Raw genomic sequence first — 26,783 nt, 5'->3', positions numbered from 1 at the left:
GTCAAGCTGTCTACCTGCACAAACTGGTGACAAATACTAAACATATTCATATTCAAAATAAACTATTTGTCTTGTCTACACAATTTTGACCACAATAAAATTTTCAGGCTGATGGATTGTTGAAAAACAGGCGATTTTCTTTTTTTCTACCTGGATGACATTTATGCTGCTGGTTCATCAAGTAAAAACTGATTCGTTTCTGAGGACAGGACCATGCACAAACAGAGCTCTATGAGATTTTGGGGATGGCTAATGCTATGCATTAGCTGACACATTCTGGTTGAAAGATGATGAACACCTGCGTGATACAGTACAGTGCAGAATCCTCCTCAGATAGCATGAACATCATGCAACAAAACATCAGTATCTCTATAAAACATAAAAACAAACATCAGGATAGCATTAGGCATAATTTCCCTTCCTGAGTAGCTGAAATCTGTGTGTCATTACAACCTGCTCAACAGGCCTGCACACCTCATGGTAAAGTAAACTACATAATGGTTATGCTATTTTTATTTATTTACCATTTTGCAAACTCCCTGTTTAATCTCAGGCTTGAGAGATTTGGAGGCATACATTTTCTTATTAATCCAAAGATTTAGGCTGCATCAGTTAAATCAGACCAGCATAAAGTTACATAATCCACAATGACCGCACCTCTTCACCTGTTGCATGTTCTTACAGTACACAGGGTAAAAACTTCACCCAAAGTATAATGTCTTCACATGAATAAATATTGTAAGTCAAAGGCAGTGTTTTGCAGTGCTTGTAAGACTCAGAGCAGGGCAGTGCAAGGAGGTGAATGATTGCTCAATAAAAGTCTTTTCAAGATAAATAAGTGCTGAGGTGTGACTTTCTAAACGGAGGAAATGGTTATAAAAAAAAGTTAAATATAAAAATAATATGTATTATTATTAAATATAGAATATTTAATTTTCTTGCAACATTGCAGAAATTTATCACTAATTCATTCATTTATTCTCAATAACATCTTTGTTATTAAGAAGAGAGATTTGTCAGATACTTCAAATAAACGCAGACCAATGGTTGGCTGCTGACAGAGAATCTTGTACATATATGAGTCCAATAAGATGGTGTCAGAAAACCCGAGAAAAGTTTACCAGTCAAAGCACTTCTAAATATTAATATTATAAAAATAAATCAATTAAAATCACACACACACACACACACACACAATTTTTTACTCAGAATGAATGAATGAAACAGGACACATTCTAATGTGCAGAAAAATATAATTAAGCTGTATTATACTAGTTCGGTAAAGTTGGCAAGATATTGACAGATTGTTTTGATGCTGGAAAACCCCTTTTATTCTTTGATCCACATACACATTGGAAACTCGATAGTCGATATCATCTTGTGTCTCCCTGTTACAGCACCTACCGTTGTATATTTGACATTACTTCATAAATTCACCAGGAATCTGCAAATAATAAACTGGGTTATCACAACTAACAGACAAGGCAGTAAAACCCGTAAACACACTGTATTATCATTCAGTGCTCATTAACCTTACATAATCCACAAACTTGATCAAAAATAATACAGTAAATAATTATCGTGATATACCTCGGAAAGATCGAGAATCAGCTCAGTTCACCTCCATAAGAATTTAGCGTCATTCTATTAACATTTCCAGTTATCTTTTAAAAACACAGGTAAAACAGGTGCGTGCTTTTCTCAACAAAACACAACATCAGGCCTAATAACAATATCTGTCTGCATAATTCTCATTCACAGAAGCACATCGCCAATAATTCGCAGTTTAAACAGTATTTACAGTGTGTGTTTGTTATTTTGAAGTGTGGTGGTAGTGAAGGCTGTAACACTCTCTCAAGGGTTTGTCATTCATTCACCGACACTCACTCGTATCTGTCCGGACTTAACCTGGCCTCATGATTCCCGCCGGAGCCTTTTACCCTTTTCTCTCATTGCTCTCCCACAGATTTGCCAGAGTGGATTGTTGATAGTTTATTATCTGGAAGGTACGTGGCGGTAAATGTGGCTGTTTTCATTAATTGCTGACAAAGGGGCTGTTGTTTAGCTGCGGGTTGCTAGTCCTCATCTCATCAAGCAGCATTACGTTAGCTGTTAGCTGCTGGTAACTTAACTGTAATTCAGTCAAAACATGCAAACCAGTTTACGCTCAGGATAGCAGCTCTCACAGATGGTTAAATCTACCTCTCCATGTGAGTGTTTGAACATATAATATATTATTTTGGTGTTTATTAACTACCTGGGCGACGGCTGGCTAGTTACTTTGCATATAAACTAATCACAGGCTAGCTTATCTTGTCAGGATTCAGGCGGTCAGGGTTGTTTTGTTCAGTAGCTGTTTGCAACAAATATACATGTTGTTTGTGTATGGGATTTTATTGTTATTACAAATTTTAGTGGCTAGTGTTGGAATAAAAGCTGCTCATGTGCTAGCTAGCTTGGACGCTAAAGAACTGAGTTATTGCGCCAAAGCCTCTGACACACACACACCAATGCTTGACATACAGCTTATGAAACGCCCTCAAAAGAGAGCCGTTAAGGTTGTTTGAAAGTGCTTTTGCTTGTGTGTTTGCAGACGGTGGTCGCAGGATGGACGCGGAGCTGGGTGCTGACAGCGCCCGCAGAAAGATGGAGGCGGCGGGCGAGGCGCTGGAGATCGTGCCGCTGGAAATCTATGATTCAGCCCGAGCCAAAATAGCGGCTAATCTGCGATGGCTGTTTGCCAAAGCCTTCGGTATCGGTGAGTTGGTTTGATTGCGTTTATGAATGAGAACAGAGAAATAGTCTTTATTTATTAATCGAGTCTGTGTGATATGTAATCACAGACGGTTGGTTAGGCAGACAGATGTGTGGTGTGCTGCCCCCCTGTGCTACTACCACCTGATACCATCTCTGTACTATCATACTGAGCAATGATTATGGGAATGATTACCATATTCATAGTTAATTAGGCGTTGTCGTGTGGTATTTCCACACTACTCGAACATGTACTATGGTCTTTATGTAGTACTTAACAGGATACCGTGTTATGTACGAATGATATTTTAATAAAACCATGGTATTTTCGCTCTGCCTAACCTTACAAAAAAGCACAGGGACATTGAACTGCACTGGGATCAGAGGATAATACCGTGGAACTGTGATGGATGCTGCTGAAAGTCATTTACCAGGGTATTTACATAGTACTCCAAAGTATTTCCAAGAATACCATGATACATGTCTCAACAGCCATGATAACAGCATGGTATCTTTTGCTGTTTTCTTTTCTTTTTGTTTTTAAACCAGAAACAAGGTTGTGACATTACCAATATTTTCGATACTGCTGAAATTTTGAAATTTGATACCAAAATAAATGTATTATTATTATTGAATACAGGTAAGCAGTCAGTAATACAAAAATAAGATTTTTTTTCTTCTAAAACTACAGGAACAATTATATAAATAAAAAGTTTAAGTTTTCAAGTTGATCTATCTAACAGTAGTATTCAAGAATTACTATATAAATTGAAAATAGTTATCAAATGTAAAATAAAACACTGCATTAATCTTCACTGTAAGAATTAAATAAATAAACATTGATTGTAATTAAGGCTCCTAATTAAGCTGCTACATTTTTTTTAAATGCAGTACCTAGGTCTTGACATGATACTCAGCTACGTAAAATATCTTAACACTATGCTGTTGCTATGGTACAGAAAGTTAGTATTTTACTCTTTATTCATTAAGAGGGCACTGATTTAGTGTTAATTTTTTAAGCAGTGCACAAAACAATACCACTCAACACCTTGAGGGGTCAAGAAATATTACATGTGTATCAGTTGCATATTGCCTACGAATGTAATGTCTAAAAAGGCCTAATCAGCCCTGTTCTTTATTGGTTTGTCTGTCTCTGAAGTAGCAGTCTGTGGGATTTATGGGGGAGTGTAGTTGTTTTGGGGTGGGAGGGCACCAGTCTGAGTCCACTGTTGTGGTGTTTGACAGTCAGGATCACAAGCATTTGTCCTATCTGCAGTGCTTGCACTATTAAAATGTTGTGGATGAACAAGAAGGGTTTTCCTAATGCCAGCGACTCCCTGTCAGCAGATATGGAGTATTCACTGTATGCAGGGCACCAAGAGTCTGTTTTGTCAGTTCTGTCCAAATAACTATATAGGGATGCCTTTAACTTGTGGTCATGCACAGTTGATAACTCATCATTAATGAGACATAATTATTCATTCTGGAGCCAGTCAGGGTTAACAGTGTGAGCACCTGCATATGGAAACAGCAGTGACCAGAAGCCATAGTTGCTTCAGGTGTATTTTAAGCCTCTGCTCTAGTATCAGTCACTAATGACTGTCACATATGAGCACTGAGCAGTGCTGTTTGTGGCCAAATGACATCAAACTTCTAATGGGTGGAACATTTTTTTTCATTCTTTTATGTCATGTATTCATTTAGTTCATCATTAATTTTGCTGTTCATTTTTAGACTTATTCAGTATTGATTAATGGTGGTACCGAGAAGAGCTGCACACAAGATCTGTTTGAGCATATGGCTCCTGTTAAATCACCTCATAAGACTGGCACCGTGGAATGCTGTCCTATTGGAGGATGTATTCAAGCATGTACTGATATGTAGCCTGTACCCCCTCTCACAAAAAGGCACCCCGGTCTGCCTTTATCAGTGACTGAAACAGAAATGTGGTGTGTAAGACTCCTGACCTCGTTTTAATGCTGAGGAAACTCTCTCTCTTCTGTTGAATGTTTAATTTTCTGAACAGTCTATGCAAGGTTTGTCAGTTTCACATAATAATAATTGGTAATAATAATACAATGGATATCAATGTATTATGTAAAAAATGGTAGGTAATTCATTGCATTTCTTGGAGGGTCAGATATGTGCTTGTATGTGGGTTTAGGTTCAAGTACAGTTAGTTATTCCACCGTTATTCAGTTCTTTGTCCTTTTCCCCCCCATTCTGGCTCATCTGTTATTCAGGATATTCCCTTCAGTAAAGCTGCAGTTAAAGCAGAGTTGTTTCGGCCCAGTAATTGGCCTGAATGGCGATGAAGACCATGTGCCTCTTTACTGTCAGAAGTGGCCCAGATTCGGTGGGGCTTCTTTGCATTCTGCTAATCACTGCTTTGAATGCCATTTGAATGTCCATTTCTTGCCCTTTGGTGTAGATTTGCAAATTTTTCATGTTTAATATGGTTACCACATACACTAAGATGAAATTCTGGCAACACTTTACAATAATTTACATCCATTTGTTAATATTAGTTAACAGTAGTTAACATGAACCAGCAATGGAAAATCCTTGGTTTATGTTAATTCCAACATTTACTAATACAGTATTAAAATCAAAAGCTGTGTCTGTTAATATTAATCAATGGACCTGAGCTAATATGAACTAAACATGAACCGTTTGATTCATAGATACTGTAACAAGTGTATTGTTCATTGTTAGTAATGTTAGTTAATAAATATTATGCCTGCAGGTTTATGACCTCATAAGAATCGACAGATTTATATAATTGAAAGTATATATTATATGCTTAATGAATCATTTGTCACAGCTGTAAATGGATATCCCTGTGCACATGCAACGCAATGCTTTACTTACTTTACTTTACTTACTTTTGTCATTTAGCAGACGCTTTTGTCCAAAGCGACTTACAAATAAGAAAAAGTAACTAAAACTAAAAAGTTACAACTCTATAAATACTATCTACCCACATATTTAAGAAAATAAAGAAATTAAATAAAATTAACATGCATATAACAACAACATTTCAATAATAAACATATCAATGAAAAAATTAAATAAAAAGCTACTACTATCCCTTGCCGGTGTCCCTGCCCGGTGGAGTCGCACGGTAGAGTATTGCAATGCTAATGCAATGATTATTTTCCTGTGTCATAATAATTGTTTAATACTTACTTTTTTTAAATTTTTTTTTACCATTTAAGTACCATTCTATAAACAACGCCTGCTTGTGGCAGACATACTGGTTTGGAACAAAGCAGACAGCTCCACGTGGTATATCAGAGGAGAAGGTGTGTGCATAAATGCATGCTAGATGATTGCACCAGTACCTTCACTTTAATGATGTGCTTCTCCTGGTGGATACCGGGGCAGAGGGTGTGGATGTATGTGAGGTGGGTGTGGACGGACGGAGCAATGGCTGCCCAGACAAGGACACATTTGGCCTTGCTCCCCTCTGTTTGAGCTTTTTGGTTGCAGCCAGACCCCAGCTGCCACAGCTCATCTGCACAGGAGATCTTGTGAAGAGGGTAGAGCCCTATGGCTGGCTTTTCACAATATCACGCTATTGTCTAACACGTAGTGCATTAGTTGGCTACAAAGCAAGGGATTGCTGGTGGATTGCATCTGATGCCAGACGCAGCAGAGTTGAAGCAACAATAATAAACATCCTCAGTAGGCCTATTTCGTCAGGGTCTTAATTTCTTTATATCCTAATTTATTGTTTTCTCCTCCTGTCAGATCACATCCCAGAGGACCTGCAAGACCCTTTCTACACAGACCAGTATGACCAGGAGCACATTAAGCCCCCGGTGATCCGGTTACTGCTGTCCTGTGAGCTGTACTGTCGCGTGTGCGCCCTCATTCTCAAAGGAGACCAGGTGGCCTCTCTGCAATCCCACCAGTCAGTCATCCAGGCCTTGTCTCGCAAAGGCATCTATGTCATGGAGGGTGATGACACGCCTGTCACCGACTCAGATCTGACCTGCCAGCCAATTAAAATGGTGCGTCAATGTTGCGTTCAAAATGTATTATGTCATTTTGTATCTTTGGATATGTTTGGAACACTATTCATACTATTTTTGCATATGTGTATATATGGGGTTATATATTTAATATGCGCGATTTACAAGTATTAATGAATGTAATATACATTTATATACAAACATGTTACCATTCAAAAGTTTGGCATCAGTAAGAAAAAAACAACAACAAATTAATGCTTTTATTCAGCAAGAATACATGAAAATGCGCATATAAAAACTCATTTATTAAGTTAATTATATTTTTGGGGTCAGCTATGATACATTTACATAATTTACAGTTCTCTTTTCACTCTCTGCCTGAAACACTTTGTTCCTGTCACTTTAAAGCCCACCTTTCTGCAAAAGCCCAGTCTGCGCTGATTGGTCAGCCTGTCCAGTCTGTTGTGACCGGTCGGCTGCTTGGAGTGTGTGTTGGAAATGTAACGTCCCCCAAGGCTTCATGAACAGCTGTAAACAGTATTATATCTATGATAACTATGGCATCAGTATTGGAGGTTGATACAGTGTGTTACCTCATACAAAAAAATAAAAACCCCACTTGGGCCTTGACATAGCAAAGTCACTTACTTAACTGTACGTTGTGGGCAGGCTAAAGCAGCCAGTAGTTGGGCATTATGCATATGTTTAACTTGATGTAGTCACTGGTAAAAGTTCCAAATTAATTTAAAGAATTAAAAGAATTTCAAATTAATGCTGTTCTTGTGAACTTTCTATTTAACAAAGATTTCTGAAAAAATACCACAAAAATATTAAGCATCGCAGCCATTTCCAACATTTTTGAAAGCTTTAGGGATCCACTGAAAAAAAAAAAAAAAAAAAATTCTGGGCCCAAACGGAATTCTGGATGCACTTGACCGAAAACTGAAACGGAAAATGCTTTGCGATAATTATTTTATTAAATAAAGTAATTCTGTAAGACTTTTTTAATTTAACTCAATTTTAATGATGCTGAATTTAAAAAACACAAGCCAATAAAATAACCAGTTTTACTGAAAGTAACACATGTACAGAAAATATATTAATATTAAATATCAATATAGAATTTGTATTCAATTCAATGCAACAGAATTATATATAATTTCTTTACTTATCCAAATAATGTATAGTCCTTGCTGTTATTATCAGTGCTTGTGAGCAGAGCATAGCATCACAAGGGGTAGCGTCATTTTACCAGCGTTGTCATGTTACAGCACAGTAGCGCTATTGCAAACAGGAACAAGTATTCTACAAGAAATTGTCTGTCAGCGCTTTATTTGAGCGGATATTGCTAGAAGAAGAATTAAACCTGCGTGCCGAACACTGCTGGGTGATGCGGCGCAGCATATATTTTTGGATCATATTTTCGGACGTTTTTCTCTTTCGGCCAGAAATGGCAGGACACTTTGGTGCATCCCTAATTAGCTTTGCCAATACACAAAAATAAATTGCATTTTAAATATCCTGAAATAGAAAAGTTATTTTAAATTGTAATCATACTTCACAATAATACAAAACAGGCCCAAGGCCCGGCCCGCGTCTGAACTATGACGTGGAAATTGGCCCGAAGCCCGGCCCTAGAGACGTAAAAAAGTCGGGCCCGGGCTGAAATGCAGGGCTCTACTGCCAAGATATGGTTGAGTAATATTACGGTGTGATTTCTAGGGTATTTTAAGTGGCTGCTAGGGTGTTCTGGGACGTTTAAAGGAAGTTGCTTACAGCCCCGGTTCTAAAGGCATTATTAGATACAAAATCTAGTAATAGCAAGCAACCCTCTCCTCAATAAGCTACATGATTTGAAGCATCATTCGCATGCATGGCACAAGCACCAGCGTTTTATCTGGAGGAAGAAATGATAATAGTGATGGTTGTCTTAACAAGCGCTAATTACAGTCCAAATCCAGACAAAGGAAAAAAAGCAAGTGTGACATGGAATCTGTGGTTTGCAGAGCTCTTCCTGTTGCAGAGATCTACTGCACTGACAGGAGAAAACTGCTATTGTTGGCATATCCAGTGTGTTTTTATTTTCTCTTCATGTATAACCACTACAATCACCTGTCCAAACAATTAGTGATATCAGTGCTTGAGCTAACCTAGCACAGAGCGGAGTGGATTTCATTGATTCACAGCCGTGTTATTTCAGTCAGTGATGTGTTTTCTCCATTGAATGGCAATCACTGATGTTGGTGAATCAGCATTGTACACTCACTCGTGCTTTTATCACTTCAAATGCAAATCTTTGTGGTCGAGCCCACACCCTGTACAGAGCTTAGTACGGTCGGATCCACACAAACCTGTTAGACTGAACAGAATGGCTTTGTGAGGTGTGTAGGTACAGCTCAATGACTTTAAAAAAGTAGAGGTGTAATTTGTTTGCTTTGAACCAGTCTAAACTAAGACATCAGTGCTACGTGCATGGATTAAGTTTTTCGGAGTGGAGCACTAAGGAATGTCAAAACGGGTTTTATGCCTTTATGACATGAAGTGCTATTTTTCATATAGTTTAATTTATTGTGTGCTATGTGAAGGTTATTGTATATAATGTACTATGAAAGTAAATGTTTAGCCTCCACACCACTATTTAGTTGCCCCCTGGCATAGATGCTACTGTGTTTATTTGGCCGTACTATTTTAAAGTCTCATGGCAGCCTTTTTATTCTCTGCTACATCTCGTGACGTGAATGTTTCATGCCACTTTGACTGACCACTAAATTTGGTTGACCACTAAATCCTATCGTGTAACTGCACACATAGGCAAAGTTCGGAATGGAATGCTACTTACTTCATTGTACACTAACATTCATAAGTTTGGAGTGAATTTATTTTTTGTATATTTATTGAAAGAAATTAATACTTTTATTCATCAGGGATACATTAAATCTAAAGTGACAGTAAAGACTGATCAAAGAGTCCTGAAAAATGGATCACTGTTTCGTCAAAAATACTAAGCAGCACAACTGTAATAATACAATAACATGTTTCTCTAGCACCAAATCAGCATATTTTAAAGGAACGTGTGACACTATAGACCGGAGTAATGGCTGCTGAAAATTCAGCTTTGCTATCACAGGAATAAATAACATTTTAAAATATGTTCGTATAGAAAATGGCAGTATATTTGCTAATAAATGCAGCTTTGGTGAGCACAAAATATGTTTTTCAAAAGCATAATTTTTTTTTACTGACACCAAAGCTTTGAATGGTAGTGTAATTGCCTTCTGCTTTAAAATAGTGTGAGAGAACACATTATGCATTGATAAATATTTCAAGCATATGTGTATTAGATGACCTGCTTAGATTCCATGTGTAATTCAGCAAAGTGTAGTTGCAGTTGCAGGTATTTTGATCAAATAATGAGGATTTAAAAAAAAAAAAAAAGGCTGATGTTACTTCTGGTTCACTTGTAAGATACCTGTTCATTGGACAAGTTGAGAGTATTACATTGTGGGGCAAAGTTTGCTCTGGTTTTCCACCTTTTTCCACTCCCCATGATGCTTTTTGGCAGTATTGTCTGTTACTATGTCAAACAAAAAAACTGAGGTTCACTGTATAAACACAATAACACTATTTTTTCAAAAACAATCACCAAATTACAATGAGGTGACATTATAGTACTCACCCTTCAACCATTGGACATTAAAAAGAAATAAAAAAATGTAAAAGCATTAACAAGACTTTGAATAACCTCTAAAGCTTTAATCTGTTTGAACAATATTATGGACATGTTATATTTCACTGTAGTAATAGATGTCTGTATTATTTTGCATATGTAACAATAAAATTTTACCACATCCATGCAAAAAAAACAAACCTAGGGAAAGACGTGAGGATTTGGGGGAGGAATGAGAGATTCCCAGTGCATTCCATTGGGAGAGCAGACTGCAGATTTGTTTGTTGTCTTTTTTTTCATATAGTTACAACCGAATGAAGGAAAATAGAAAGTAATTGGGAGGAAAAGAATTTAGCGGACTGAAAAGAGCTCTTGCCATAGATAATCTTGTTATACCAGGTCTCATTAACATATCAAATGTCACATTATTCTCTTGAAGTCTGAAAATAAAACTTAAAGGAAGGATAAGGATTATTTGTAGCACAACCTTATGATTTAAATGATTGTTTACTGGAAATGCCTTCCATAATTAGACTCATAAGGAAAAAGGTGGGTAATTTGGTGAATTCCATCTGTTTATTACATGCAGCTTGCATACTGTGCACCGTACACATACTGCAAATGGTAGAAGTGTGATAGTGTGCTTTTCTGCTTTAGTCCAATGCTTATCTGAGTCCAAAGCTCTTCACATTCCAGTCTTCTGGTTTATGCTTGTCAGATGTCTTGCATGCATATCTGAGAAAAACACTCTGTGGAAGTTTGCTGACACTATTGCCTTGAGTCAGGGATCAATCTGCTGAGATTGTGCTGATGTGTTCTGTGAGCCCGTATGAACAAGTCACTGGTTGACTGGTGTTAGGATTGTTATGGTAACTGGATGGGCTTTGTGTAACTGTTCATAGTCTCAGACTAAGACTCAATGTTGAAATGCTTGGTATACTTTGTAATAATTTAAATCATGAGGTAATGTTCAGGATTGTAGCCAGCATGAGGAAAGTTACATAAAGGGTTTTACATTTCATGACAAATGTGAAATATTATGTTACTTACTTCATCTTGACTGTGCTTTGTTTTGGCAGATTTACTGAGCTCAATGCTTTATTAAGAGCAGTATGACCTTCTTTGGGCTAAATAGGATGAGATTATTCCCAGAGTTGTGTGCACATTTTTGCCTTTCTTAGGAAGGAAAAGCAGCTCCTTGAAACATTAGGGCTATCTGAGTATAAGGACGTTTCTTTTACTAGCTTATAAAGTACAGTATTTGTCAATGTCCTGTTAAAATGTATATATTATTTTTATCGTTTTTATATAGTTATTATTTGGGCTGGGGAAAAGTATAGATTTTTTTTTTATTATTGTAATTTGACAAAACTATATTGATTTTTAAATCCCAATAATCGATTATTGTAGCCTGTTTTCAGTTATTGAATGGAACATTGTAGCGCGCCACCCATCCAATAAAACTGCAATATTGAAAATAAAGAGCGTTTTGGCACTGTTTAATGTAGAGTGACAGAGCACTGTTGCACCTCAGTTCAAGAGAAGCGGCAGTGCAAAGAGCACATGAACTGATCATCTCCTTTGCTTTAATACCAGTTATAGTTCGAAATAAACATGAATGAACATCCAAAGGTATGTTACAAAAAGAGGACAACTTCCCGAAATCCTTTTCCTGTCTCATGTAATCATTCAATCAGTGTTTCAACCACGGAAAGATGTCAGTGTAACAGCTTGTAAATGTCACGTAACATCACATTTACCTCCAGAGGGGAAAAAAGGTGACAAACTCATTAGTGAGCTAGAAAAATGAATTCTAGAGTGGAGCATTTTGGTAAATATATGCACCATATAACCTATTCATTATCATTTTTTACTGTTCTTCAATATTTAATTGAATAAATCCATCAAATTTATGACAGCCACCATTTAAATGTTTATATTTCAAAAATGAATTGGAGTATAAATAGTTATGTAACTGTAAAATTAGTATTATAACTTTATAAAAACTTAATTTGAGTGTAATTGAAGTGTTTGTAAACAAATCAGGTATTTTTAACCTTCAATATTATAGTACTGCACTAACTGTAGTACCAACTGACTCATGTTTATTTTACAGCATTTCCCTTGTGAAAGTTTGCTATGTACTGTACCTGATAGTGTTGTCACAGTACCAAAATTTCTGTATTCGGTACCGATACCAGTGAAAATCCACGGTTCAAAGAAAAACACAAAAACATGCCAATTAAAAAACACACTATTTTTATTAATAAAACGAGTCTTTTAATTAATGAAATTTAAACACAATATATTTTTTGGTAAAAAGGGGATTTACTATAAAAATTAAAACATGGAAGAAATATTGTGAGATTATTTCTTAAAAATAAAGTTTTATTAATTTCATTCAACAGTAGTAGTATCACATACTAAATAATAATAATAATATTTCTGGCACAATGTCTTAAGTAAAAACGAACTTTTATTTTGACGGGTTGCTGTGAATACCTTTTAAATTGACAATGGTTTTATTCAAATGAAACGATAAAATGCTTGTGAAGTGTCTCTCAGAACAGTTCTGGAGATGTTGTTTATGTATTTTATGTATGTCCTATTGAAACGACAGATGCTGAAATCACTGCGAGCGTCACACGTGCTTCAGTCTTTGTAGTAAACAAAACCGCACGCCTCTGCCACTGTTATAAATTCCGTGACATTCCGTGTTAAACTGTAAATTCCGTTTTTATGACTGGATTCCGAGATTCCGTCCGCGTTTTCTGCATCGCGGAAATCAAAGGGCTGTACTGGTCAAGAACCAGGTTGACCAGGTACTCGGTACCACTGGTACTTGAGAAAACCTGGTACCGTGTCGTTTTCATTTTTTTAGTACCGACTTGGTACCGGGTCTTTTGACAACACTAGTACCTGATATATCCAAAATAATCAATTTAGAATCATATTGTAATCGAAAGTATGAATCAATATCAGATTGAGTCCTGAAATTTGTCAAAACCTAGATATTATAACTGATGATAATAATAATGTTTTATTTATTTGTAGTATTTATTTAAAAAAAGTAAAATAAAATTACAACATATGCTACTTGTAATGTAATGTTTAGTGACACAATACTACATTTTCATCAAATTTGTTTGTCAAAGTTGTTTTTTAAAATGTAAAATTTTATTTTGCTGCATTTATTAGAGTATTATGCCATTTCTTTCTCTGTTGTGTGGCACAGAGTTCCCACATCCCCATGATTGATGCTTTGATGATGGCCTACACCGTGGAGATGATCAGCATTGAGAAGGTTGTGACCTGCGTGAAGCGTTTCTCCACATTCAGTGCCTCCAAGGAGCTCCCCTTTGACCTTGAGGATGCTATGATCTTCTGGATCAACAAGGTGTGTGTCTTTGGAACGGTACACTTGTGAAGGTTATGTTTGAATAAACCATTGTGTGTTACATGATGTACTAATAGCTTACTTGCATTTGTCTAGTCCTGTAGGGGACTTTCAGTGCTTGGCCAGAGCATGTCTGTTCATGCTGGCATGGAGACTTCTGCCAGCGCTTTCAAAAGAAAACTGTATAAACCTCAGATGTTCATTATGAATTCTTTGTATCATAACAATCCTTTCTTTGTGTTGCAGGTGAATCTGAAAATGAGGGAGATCACAGAGAAGGAACACAAATCAAAGCAGCATCTGCTGGAATCTCCAAGTCATCAGAAGGTACCAGACATCCCAGCACAAGAGTTTCACACATGCATTGTAAAACTCTCTGATTCTCGGGTGCTGTTTAGACCTGGTTTTAAATGGGGTTTTATCTGTCTAGAAAATATCATTCGAACTGCTTTGGAGGAAAAAGTTCCATTTGGGCATTTACAGAAAACTTTGTTATAATAATAATATTTTTTATTTATTTTTTATACTCATGTTGATATATAATCACAAAATTTGGGCCAGATTGTACAGCCCTGCAATCAAGCACAGCAAACCTGGATTTTTTTCTCAATTACATGCCAGTCATAATTTTTATCCCCCCTCCCAAAAAACACACAGTTTGATATTTTTACCCTCCCAAAATCGTGCAGTCCTTGTCTTTCATTTTTAAGTGTTCACCGAGACATATAATTGGCTGACCACTTGATGGGGTCAAATGCAACAGTTGTTAATACCAGGTGTAAACAAGATCATAAACCGGTGTGAACTGAAATGGCAAGACTCACATCTGAATAGATGGTACTAATGTAACAACAGCCTTATGGAAATGATCTAATATCTTCAGTGGCATCACTCCTTCTGTTTCTCCTCTAACCTCATAGCAGGGTCACATCTGTCTGCTCTTTTCTCCCCTGACCTTACATCCTCTCTGTTCCTCTTCCCGTCTCTTTCCCTTTAACCTCCTCCCTCGCTACTGGGATAGTCTCCCTCAAAATGGTATTGGAAACTAGTACCTGTAAGTTGGCTGTGAGTGCTTCCTCTCCACTGCACGAGTAGTATGTGTCAATCCCAACGTACGCCATCACCACTCAGGCCACGCTTTTATCTATTCAGTGCACACTGGGAGACGCTTCTGTCCAGTGGCTCACGCTGTAATCGCAAAAAATGATCTGCCTTCCACCTTTTGAGCACATGCAGTTATGAGCTAACACGTGCCGCTGCGTGTACTTGTGTGTGTGTGTGTCTGTGTGTGAGCGTCTATGTGTGTTTGAGTCTCTAACGTCAGCTTTCATCCTCTAATTTTTTGCAGTTATTTCCATCTTCATTAGTCTCTTCCTTGTTCTGTCCGTCTCTCTGATATGTGGTCCTTCAGCCTGATCTTATGTTTGTACTGGCCCATTGCATGCTGGAGCCTGTTGGGGTTTCACAAATGGCACAGAGATCCTCTGTCTCCATTCTGCTGCTGCTGCTTTACCTTTAGATATGCTTTACATTTACATTTATTCATTTAGCTGACGCTTTTATCCAAAGCGACTTACAATTGCTATATATGTCAGAGGTCGCACACCTCTGGAGCAACTAGGGGTTAAGTGTCTTGCTCAGGGACACATTGGTGTCTCACAGTGGATTCGAACCCGGGTCTCTCACACCAAAGGCATGTGTCTTATCCACTGCGCCATCACCACCCCTTTCTAACTTTCACTGTGTCCTGTCTGAAACCTAGACTTGGTGACTGTTAGTACTGCACAATTGATTGAGTACATTCACACGATTATGATTATGGCTGCCATAATCAGTGTGTAGAGGTATAGAGATATATGTGTGTGTATATATATATATATATATAGCAGTTCACCCAAAACATAAAAATTGTATCTCTTAATAACCATGATTTTGTTCCAAACTCATATAATTTAGCTTTTTCTATGGAACACAAGGAGTAGTTGTAAAGAATATTAAAACTGCTCTTGACTGCACAACAAAAGTGAATGAGAACTGGGCCTGGTCTTTTTAGAGCTACAGTGGAGCAGATGATTTTAGCAACTAACTAATTTTGTTTTAGTGTGAAAGTTGTATTGACTTATGCTATTTTTTTGTTTTGTTGCCTCGTCAGCTCTGGTCTCTATTCTTTTTCATTATTAAAAAAAATGAGCAGCTTGGACATTCTGCTAAACATCTCTTTTTTTTTTTTCTTCCTTGGAACAATACGAGGATTAGTAAATAAGGCCAATTTAGTTTTTTAGGTGAACTCTTCCTTTTAGTTGTCTTATAGTCTAATTCGCCTGTTATATCCCTTTCTAGTTTATTTAGATCAGCAAATATTCTTACAAATACAAAGCCTCAATGATAAAATATATTTCTCTTGCAAAACCGTCTCTTGCCTACACCGTGCCAGTGCCATATACCAAAGGTCACTTTGTTAAATACAGCCTGTTGTTGTGGATGTATTTGACTGTTTGGCTTCCTCTCATGTCACCTGCAGGTACGGTATCGGCGGGATCATGCCTCTGGTAGACAGCTGCCCTACTTCCCCCTGTTGGAGGATCTGATCAGGGATGTGTGTGACGGTGCTGCACTGTTGACCGTGGTCCATTACTACTGCCCAGACCTGATGAAGCTTGATGGTAGAGTGAAATAACACTAGCACCAAACCTAATCTAGTTTCCCAAACACTCCTACTGCCTTCTTCACCCCACCCCAGAGTTACGCCATTGCTTCAGACGGTTGTTGCTATGTCAGGCAGCTCAAACAAACAAGACATGTTTTGAAGGCGCCACAGTGCTTGCATTCTTTGGAAAATGCAAATGATTTGCTTACAGTTGTTTGCTGCACATTTAGCTGGGAAAGGAGAAAGTATTTAAACACACTTCCCCTTTAAGCCGGATGCTGTACTTCATTTAAATCCTGTTAAGCCTAAAATAAATCATAAAATTCTAATTTGTTTGAAATAAACACATTACTGAACCTTTACTGAAGTTTTTTTTTTTAAATATCTGAATATCATATTTGACACATCAGACAGTTACTGCTCACATAGTATGATGTAGGAGTTCATACTTGAGGAGGGGAAAAAACATTTAGAGACTCAAACTGAGAAAAATATGCATTTTGGTACAGTACCTCCCAATAATATTTCTTTGTAAGATGATATTTAATTGCTTAGTTTAATAATCAATGCTCTGCCGTTGTCACCTTGAAATATTACTAACACTGTAAAAGTTATACTTATGTTTACTTTATAAAAATTTGTGCAAATTTCAGAGTTCCACAACATTGATCATGTTGATCATTTAGAGGCCTTAGAAATGTGCATACCATAAATACTGTAATACAGTAGGTTTTAGATGGGTAATTTCTAGAGTTTTAATGGTTTGCTTTATACTTTTGATTGATTGTAGTATTAGTCCCTTGGTGCTTCACTGTGCATTGCCTCTTGAGCCAAGTAAATATTCTGTGAAATGTTCTTTTCTGATACTTCAATTCCCAAGCAAATATTGACCTCTTTTGGATTCAGCCCTTGATTTAGCGTTCATGAATGTCAGAGGCAGTATGCCTCAGGATAGCTTAATTGCTAACTTTGTGTTTTCTGTTATCTGCAGATATCTGCTTGAAAGAGGTGACCTCAATAGCAGACAGCCTTTATAATATTCAGCTGCTGAAAGAGTTTGCCAATGAGTACCTTAACAAAAGCTTTTATTTGACTCTAGAGGACATGTTGTACGCACCTCCTGTGCTCAAGGTAAATTATTCAGTCATGTATAATGTGTCTTATTAACAGGATGTTTCATTTCCGCATGGGTCTGTTCTTGATTCTCTCGCTGTTCATTTTCTTCTGCAGCACAATGTCATGGTATTTATAGCAGAGCTCTTCTGGTGGTTTGAGATTGTCAAGCCTGAATTTGTCCAGCCGAGAGATGTTCAGGAATTTAAAGATGGTGAAGAAATTTTTTTGGGGGCTATAAATTTGTCATACTGTTGAGTGAAGGGGCTTAAATTTGTTCATTTTGGATCTTAAAGTTTTATTGGCTTTAAAATACAAAACTTAAAACACAAAGTTTGCATGAAGATTCAACCAACATCCTCGTATTTTGCCTGTTGTTCTGCTAATTTGAGTTAATAACTAAAATCTGTATTATAGCAAGAGCAATGACTCAGCCCAAGAGTGCCAGGCCTACTGTGCCCATCTCCAATGCCACCAAACGGAGCTTCCTGGTGTCTCCTGGTGTGGCTGATCGAGCACTTCCTGTTCAGAACAGCCCAGATGTTTGTAACAGGTACTTCCTGCACCCTGAAGAGTCTGAGCCTCTGTAAGTGCTTCATGGTTTTGTCTCTTCCATGTGTTGATTTGGGTGTTAAAGTCAATGATCTTTGTCAATGTCAAAATATGCTTTGGACAATCTCCTTAGATTTATTTGGAAGTAAACTGTCTAATAATTAATATTCCCTCTAATTTGTATTCTTCCTCAGCCAAACCTATTTTCTACTGGGCAAACCGTTGGGCCACTACAGTAGAAAAACCATGTACCGACCCATATATTTTTCACAAATATTTCACTGTGACTTTTTCTTTTTTCTTTTTTACGTAATTCAAATGAGAAAACATTCAATGCAGAGGAGTTAATGATAGTTATTTAATTTTTTAGGCACCTAGAGAAAGGGATTTTGTATAATTTCTTCTATTTTTTTTTCTGTCATGTTTCAAATAAAAAAAATTAACATGACGACAAAGGTGTACCTGTAGCTGTTTTCTTTTTAAAGCACTGCTGCTACATATGCAGATCACATCACATTTTGCACTAGTTTTGGTAGTTTTGCACATTCCTAGTCATGATGTCTGCAGTACATGAACAAAAATAATGTGGGCTTCCATAAGCTTGAAAATTTTGCTTTGCAATTCACAAGTGCACAGCCATGCCCAAATGCACATTAGAGGGAACTTTGCTTGCGTGATAATGATTCACACCTGAATCATATTGTCTCATCATGTCTTTGCTTTGTCATGTTGTGCCTGTGTTTTCTGACATGCTGAGACAAAACTGCACTGCCCTGCCCTGCCTCACTTAAAAGAACTTTAGGTTTACTGTGCTTACTTTTATTTGAGATCTTATTTGACAATGGCATTAAAAAATAGTTATGTGGACATAAAAGGCATTTTAATGTCATGCTAGTGCTTTTAATACAGCTCTGTAACTATAGTATTCAGATTGTTTTCGATTAAGTTATTCTTTTTAAGGTCCTAAGCAGAGCAGTGCTGCTTGTCTATATTTGTTCATCCACATGGAAAATGCGTAGTGTCAGTTCCGATTAGATTTTGGCTGGATAGGCCTGGAGATCATTCGTCCTAATTTTTTGTGCTGGTGGTTTGCCAACTGTGCCCTCTGCTTGCTGTTTCAGTAATAAGGGGAGTTCCGGCTTCAGCCCCTCCCACCCACTTCTGCCACTGAGACAAAGACAGAAGAAGGCTCAGCCAGGAGAGGAAAGCACGGGTATGCCATTAAGCTTCTAAAGCCATTCATATGAAAATCATATCAAATTACTTTTCATGCTCACATGGAAGGGATACCCAGAAATGTTGAGTCTCAGAAATAGAAATGATTTTTAGCACCTTTGGATATTTATTTATTTTTATTGTTACTATTATTGTAATCTTATTCTTTCACAAAAAATGCGAAGTCAACAAAACATCAAAGTTTGGATAGAATCTGTAACAGAACAGAATCCCAATAATTGGGATTAGTGGTTTAGAAGAAACCCCTAACCAGAATGTTTAAGGAAGAAAAATATTTGGCTTACAGATAAAGATCGTTTTATCTCCATAACAATATTTTTGCACTGTAACTTTATTACAGTTCATAAGGCACTTCTGCATTATGGTAATATGAATGAATGCTTAAGTTGTGAAGTATATTTAAAATTTATTTTTATTACTATCAAGTAAGCATGTTTCTTTTTACAGTTGAGTTAGAATGTGACTCGAGTGTAATAGAGTCAGGTAATCACATTTTTGTGCTTTTCTTACTAGCCTGTCGAAATCGTTCCAATTCTTTTACGCAAGAAGGTCACTCCAGAGGATCAGTGGCTTGGTCAGATAAACGGCAGAGGTACCAACACTTAATAAATATGAGTACTTAAAACATCTTTTAAGATATTACATAAAATCAATGTTTTGTTTGGTCATGATTCTCTTACCATTATTATAATCAGGCCACTGTCTCAGCTGAATCGGTATGTTCTCCACTCTGCTATGGACAGTGATGCAGACTTGGCCTCGGGTGACAGCGTTAGTCTGACTTGCTCCATCAGTGAGGACAGCCTGGCCTCCACTGTAACACCCAAGCACCAGAGTCATCCGGGTCAGGGCAACGTTAGACGGGTGAATGGCCACGGTCTGCTGGGCAACGTTAACATGGATGAGGAGGAGGAGCTGGTAACTATTGTCAGGCCAGATTCATCCAAGAATGAGACCACCCTGTTAAACTCTGAAGATGCAGAGCGACAGAGTGCTACCCCTGGTGCTAAAACAGGCATTTGGGAAAGACAGGAGGAAGCTTCCTCAGATTCCCGAACAGCCAGTTTCGTCTTGGAACCTCTGATGCCTGCAGTTATCAGGCCAGCCAAAGAGAAGTCAATATGCCTAAATAAGGAAGAAGAGTCGGGAGAGGGGAGGCAGCGAGGATCAGCACGAAGAGTAGCAGGAGCAGAAGGTGCCGTTTCATCTTCCAGGCGGAGACCTCCATCCACCCTTAACCGGACCTTTACCCCCAACACTAGCTCTGAGTTTGAGACAACTATTGAGCCTAAATCCAGTGAATTTGTGCCTCCAGCCCCTGGGCAGACGCAAGCTTTCAGACCATTGGCAACAAGTAGTGTTGAGCCATCTTCTGCTGAGCGGTCACCTGGGTTTTACCTTCATTCATCGGTGCCTGAGGACAAGATGCCTGTCCAAGCATGGGACATCCATCCAGGGTCTGATATAGAGACTGTGGAGACCATTGAGGAACAGGATGCAGAGCTCACCAAAGAGCTCCATCCAGACAGGAAACAGTTCTATGAGGAAGACGAAGAGTCAGCAAAGTTGCGGGAAGACATGAATGTAAAGGAACATGAGGATAAGGATGGTGGGAGCAGGTGCTCTAGCCCTGGTCAGTCCCAGGTCAGCAGTGTAGCTAGCAGCAGTGTGCGCATGACCAGTTTTGCTGAACGAAAGATGCAGAAGTTTGGTAGCAATCAAGATATCCGTTCCAGCACAAGCAGCTCACAGCGGACCACACCAGATGGCTCGGAGAGTTGCCCCCTTCCTCTAACCTCCTGGAGGATGAAAAGAGACCAGAGTCCGACACCACAGAACAAGGACAGTGCCAACATGCTGTCCTCCGAACTTGTTCAACTCCACATGCAACTTGAAGAAAAGCGACGTGCAATTGAATCTCAAAAGAAGAAGATGGAGGTCTTGACAGCAAGACAAAGACTTAAGCTCGGGAAAGCAGCCTTCCTGCACATAGTCAAGAAAGGGAAGAATGATACTCTCCCTCAGCCTACAAAGTCCGAGTACTACATGAAGGATGGCCAAAAACTCAATCAAGAAAAAGAGAAATCGTCGAAAGATGACACTTGTGTTGGTGCTCTGAGAGATTGGCCAAAAGAGGCCGAAGAGCCAGAGAAGGCATCTCTCGAGTGGGCAGGTGGGGGGACTGTGTCCCCTAGTGCCTTAGAAATGGACGAGGAATTAGATCTTAATGAATGCAACCGCTCCATTGAATTGTTGAACGATGCTATCGGAAACATCCAGCAGCAGATGATGCAACTTTCGCTTCAGCAGGAAATGCTCATGAAGCAAAATGTTCAGTCTCCAACAGGTGCTGCTCCACCACCTTGCAGTGACCAAAGTAATGCATCTGAACCCAGGGTCAGAGCTTCGATACATTTTGTTGAACCAAGTGGCAGCCCTGTGGTGCGAAAGCCACCCCAACTAAGTTCAGCACGGTCTCGTTCCAAACCTTCAGAGCTGTTGCTTGTTAAGGAGAATGGCAAAGGGCAAAAGAGCTTCACTTCTACACCTACTGACAGCCCCTCTGCCAAGTCCATTCAAGGGGGCAGGACCCCCAAACCAGAGCTGGAGGACTTTGTGCAGAACTCCACAACATCAGACTCATTCAACAAAGACAAAGGGAATTCGAAAAGCACTACATTCCACCTTAATGATGAAGCTAACTTGAGGATGGTCTCAAGGGAACCAAGTTCTGTGGCCCTTGGTGTCACTTTCGAAGAATCCATGTCCACTGCCTTGCAGGATGCTGAGGCTACATTTGATGATGAGCCAGCAACGGATAATGTCTCCTCCGAGGATATTTCTAGAGGAAAAGTCAATCTTATTGAGGTAGACTTGTCTGATTTGGCTGCCAATCCAGATGAAGAAAATGCCAATGTATTGGATGTGACCACTGATGGGAGCGATGGGGAAAAGAAGTCTGGCATGGGCTTCTTTTTCAAGGTAAAAAAAAAAAAAAAAACCTGGTCAAGAATTAAACTGACACATAATCTTTCCCACTCACTTTGTGGCCAAGTAGCACCCTAGCAATTACAAACAACCACTCAGACACAAGTTTCACTAGTTTTCCTACTTTTCCTACTGATTTTGTTGTTTTATATCTGCAGGACGAGCAAAAAGCAGAGGATGAATTGGCCAAAAAGCGAGCAGCGTTTCTGCTAAAACAACAGAGGAAGGCAGAGGAGGCTCAGCTCCGCAAGCAACAGCTGGAGGCTGAAAGTGAGCTGAAAAGAGATGAAGCCAGGTATTGACTACCTTTGAAGTGTCATCTTCCATGAATATAAATATGAGAAAGAGATGCTTTGTCTTTTTCATGAAGTTTGTATGTTTAAAGCCTCTTTTCTTTTCCAATTCCAGGAGGAAAGCTGAAGAGGAAAGACTCAGAAAAGAGGAGGAGAAGGCCAGGAGAGAGTTGATAAAGCAGGAATACCTTAGAAGAAAACAGCTGGAGATGTGTGAGGAGCAAGAGCAGCCCCAACCCAAACCCAAGACCAAGCCCAAAAAACAAAGGCCGAAGTCTGTGCTGAAGGAAGAACCCTCAGTTGATACGCTTTCCAAATGTCCTGCTACCAGTAAGTATTAAACTGTGCCTTCTGTTTTTGCAATATTACTGAGTTAACAGCAGACATGTTTGATGGCACTTAAAACTAAAATAATGAAACCATGTCCCTCACCAGATGAGAATCTCATCAGTGCCCAGTCTGGCTCTAGTCTATCACTGGCCTCTGTGGCCACCACTGAACCAGACAGTGTCAACTCGGGAGGGGCGGGATCTCATCGGTAAGTCCTTCCCATGTCCTACAGGCTATGTGCAGATGCATGCTTGCATTTCATTAATTTGTTTCAGAATCAATTGACTGTATTCAGACTGTGACCTCTAAAGCACTTTAATGTTGCTGTTCGTTCTTTCCATTAACAGAGGGGAATCAGTAGAGTCATTTCCAGTCCTCAGTCGCAATTCCAGTCGGACTACAGAGAGAGACTGGGACAACGGTTCCACCGCGTCTTCCATTACATCAACATCCATGGCGGAATACACTGGTGAGTTTTCACTTTCCATTCTGTAGGATGCAAGTGGTTTATATTTGTGTTGATGCTCAGTAAGTGTGGGTACTACATGCTGATCTGGAGTACTAAATTATTTATACTCTTTTAGATTCCTCTACACCAGGACAACATCCTGTGTTAACATGATCTCGACCATGCATCAGGCAACATGTTTGTCTGTGTGCTTGAGTACATAAGCACACATCAGTTTTTTGTTTGGGTAGATATTAGTGGATAAATTTGTTCTTTAAGCCCGAACTCTCTGAAGCGTTTCACTTGTTTGCTATTTAATTATAGCTTACATGTTAACTAATGTATTTTACAGGGCAAATACATTCTTTTTGTTCTATTGCTTATGTTTGCAGAATAAATACAGGCATTGCTTTGCTCTAAAGCTGAAATTAGTTTAAAATTAGAACTACCCTTTCAAACGATGTATTCAAAAATCAGTGCAAAAATACTTGGGTTTATGTAAATTATTTGGGTAATGCTCCAGAATGGCATGGTTACATTAGCTTTGATCAACTTAAAATTGTTAGTGTTCACTGCAGGGACCTGTTGAACCATGTAAGGCAAGGGATTGTTTAGGAGGAGAATAGAAAGGTTTGTGTCATTTTTGGGTGTCAGAGTGATGGGTGAGGTAGTTTAGGTTTTAGTCATGGAGACTGAGAAGCTCTAGTATGCATCAGCGAGACCTGAATAGGGCTCTGAGAGGCACACCATGACCTAACCAGGTGAAACAACAAATTTGCAAGCGATAAATCCAAGGGGAAAAAATGTTATTGCCCTAGCCAGCCATGAGAGCAAGACGAAGTTTTATCGGTCAGTTCTTTTCTGTTTATGTCACACTTGGTAGCCCCGCCCACAGTGAAATCCTATTGATCCAAATTCCTGCTTCATGTGGTTGTATTTTAAACATCAAATATGTATGGGGTTTTTACTGTATTTCACAGAGAACAGAAAAAAATAAGCATATTAGAATGATTTCTATATCACAGGAATAAATTGCATTTTAAAATATATTCAAATAGAAAATTGTAGCAATATTTCACAATATAATTTTTTTTTTTTCTTTTACTTTTTTTGATCAAATAAATGCAGCCTTGGTGAGGATAAGAGACGTCTTTCAAAAACATTTTAAAATACTTACCAAACAGTAGTGTGTGTGAAAAAATTCATAATGAATCATCATAAAATAAGGAGAGAAAAAAATCCATGACCTTATGGGACATTGTTGCTTCTCATGTCTTGTATTGATGTTGTTTTTGTTGTTGTCACTGTAGGACCCAAGCTTTTCAAAGAGCCAAGCGCGAAGTCCAACAAGCCTATAATCCACAACGCCATCTCTCATTGCTGCTTAGCAGGAAAAGTAAATGAACCGCAGAAGAACTCCATTCTTGAGGTGCGTGACCAGTTTGCCGGTTCATGGCTTACAGATAGCATGCTGCGATGTAATCAATTAGTCTTGATGATAAACTATAGTGAAAAAACCCTAAATAATTGCCTCCTTTTTTGACTGGTAGGTGCTGGAGAAGTGCGAATCCAACCACTTGATGATTCTCTTCCGGGACAGTGGCTGTCAGTTCAGAGCCCTTTACTCCTACTTCCCCGACACAGAGGAGATTCACAAGATCACTGGCACAGGGCCCAAGAGCATCACTAAGAAGATGATTGACAAACTCTACAAGTACAGCTCTGACCGCAAGCAGTTCACTGTAATCCCTGCCAAGACTGTGTCTGTTAGTGTAGATGCGCTGACTATCCATAACCACCTGTGGCAGGCCAAAAGACCTGCAGGGCCAAAAAAGAGCGGAAAGTGAAGTCCGATGGCACTCGTAAGATCTGCACTTTCGCAACGAGGCCCGTAATCACTTATCTGCTTCCGTCAGAGTTTGGATGGAAGAAGCTCGCTGGACAAACGAACAGGCATGAATCAACATGCACTTCATTTGAATGTGTTTTGGGTTGAAGTAGTCCTTTACCCACAATCCTGTGTTTTTTTTACATGATACAATTTTTTTGTTACTTGAAGTATTTATTAGTTTGGCACTGATTCGTTTGTTTAAACGAAGCACTTCCCCCATGATTGTTTTTGATTTAGTTTTCCCATTTTTTTGCGAGGGATACACGTTTTCCTCTTAACGTCTTTAAAACGTGTTTGCTGACTCTAAGGACAGTCAGAACTCAAATTCATGTAAAAGAATAGCTGACTTGCCTCTCAACAAACCTTTTTTTTGCCTCCAGAACATGCTGCTCCTTTGTTGTCGCTGGGACAATCCCAGGTCCGCATACTTTTGGCCTTCATGCATTGTGGTACTATGTCTGTTTATTCAGCGCTTTAAAAAAATCAGCTCGGCTGTAGCCCGTTTTTCGAAACTCGGTGATCCTTTCAATAGGGAATCAAACAGACCTTGATCCGTGTCAAATGCAGTTCTCTTCTCTTCTGTTCTACTCGGTAGCGGCCTCTCCTCTGGACAGTCTGTACTATGGTGCACTTATGATCATGTTTTAGTAATATTATCATGCAATGTTACCATGTTGATGTTGGCTCTGGAGCTTTTTCTCATGCAGAAGAGCAGCATGCTCTGTTATGAAGAGTGTCGCTGTAAACGATTTGAATGACAGTATTTAATATATTCATAATCGGTTACTTCCCTTGCCATCGCTGTCTAATTATTTACCAAGGTTGAAAACATTCCTCAGTGAAAGAAGTGTCAACACTGCCGACATCCTTGTGTTTAGACGTTGGAGAACACTCATAAAAGCCTTGTGTTTGGTGTCAAGATCAATTGAGTGTTGCACATGCACTTTATTTGTTTGCTCATGAAGGTGTATAGCTGGGGTAGATTTTTAAAGGGCTTGCTAAACCATTTTTACTCCTAAAGCTACTTGTTGAAAGGTGAACGTTCTCTGTTATACACTGAGAAACATCTCTCAAACACTATTAACACCTTAAATAGCACACTGACAGCCCCTTAATGACTCTTAAACTACTGTTTCCAAATAATAGGTGTTAGACTTGTCTATACGTCGCTGCGTTATTTTAAATTGCAGTTTTGTATATGTGTGTTTTTATATCTTAACTAAAAGATTGTATTGATGTTGATCACCTGTTTTCTTTTTTTTTCTTTTAAACACTACTATTCATTCTTGGTCATTTTGCTTCCTTTACCATATTATTATTTATTTTAAATAAGATTCTGAGAATTAATAAATATTTCAAGTCAAATCCATTCTCATTTTTTTCCATTTAATTATTGACATTGTCATTTTCCACTTTATTTTATAACACCTCTTGCATTATATAGTAAGTGAGCTTACCTCATAGTAATAAATATTAGTACCATGTATTGT

The 26,783-nt window shown here is 38.5% G+C and overlaps 2 protein-coding genes across 5 annotated transcripts in view; one reads left to right on the top strand and one right to left on the bottom strand.

The window, feature by feature from the left end:
• LOC306870239 (mucosa-associated lymphoid tissue lymphoma translocation protein 1-like) overlaps positions 1 to 26,783 on the bottom strand; it is a 1,002,100-nt gene that overhangs the window by 340,619 nt on the left and 634,698 nt on the right. The gene's annotated exons all lie outside the window — the stretch shown is intronic.
• LOC306870545 (calmodulin-regulated spectrin-associated protein 1-B) lies at positions 1,855 to 26,783 on the top strand. Of its 3 annotated transcripts, none has more exons than XM_079417860.1 (18): positions 1,855 to 2,006; positions 2,594 to 2,758; positions 6,508 to 6,770; positions 13,634 to 13,795; positions 14,042 to 14,122; positions 16,317 to 16,458; positions 17,434 to 17,573; positions 17,673 to 17,769; positions 17,973 to 18,141; positions 19,229 to 19,320; positions 19,857 to 19,935; positions 20,039 to 22,325; positions 22,490 to 22,626; positions 22,740 to 22,954; positions 23,060 to 23,162; positions 23,302 to 23,423; positions 24,713 to 24,831; positions 24,953 to 26,783. In XM_079417860.1, exons 2-18 carry the CDS (start codon positions 2,608 to 2,610, stop codon positions 25,247 to 25,249), a joined length of 4,656 nt encoding a protein of 1,551 aa, XP_079273986.1. In that variant the 5' UTR covers positions 1,855 to 2,006; positions 2,594 to 2,607; the 3' UTR covers positions 25,250 to 26,783. The 3 variants fall into 3 exon arrangements, with proteins under 3 accessions (XP_079273986.1, XP_079273985.1, XP_079273987.1); XM_079417859.1 differs by having other exon boundaries at positions 1,872 to 2,210; XM_079417861.1 differs by lacking the exon at positions 1,855 to 2,006 and adding an exon at positions 2,087 to 2,210 and having other exon boundaries at positions 20,087 to 22,325.

The sequence above is a fragment of the Barbus barbus genome (genome assembly GCF_936440315.1).
Source record: "Barbus barbus genome assembly, chromosome: 5".
NCBI classification, from domain to species: domain Eukaryota; kingdom Metazoa; phylum Chordata; class Actinopteri; order Cypriniformes; family Cyprinidae; genus Barbus; species Barbus barbus.
Note: the sequence above shows the minus strand (reverse complement) of the source record. Positions and strands in the feature narration are given on the sequence as shown.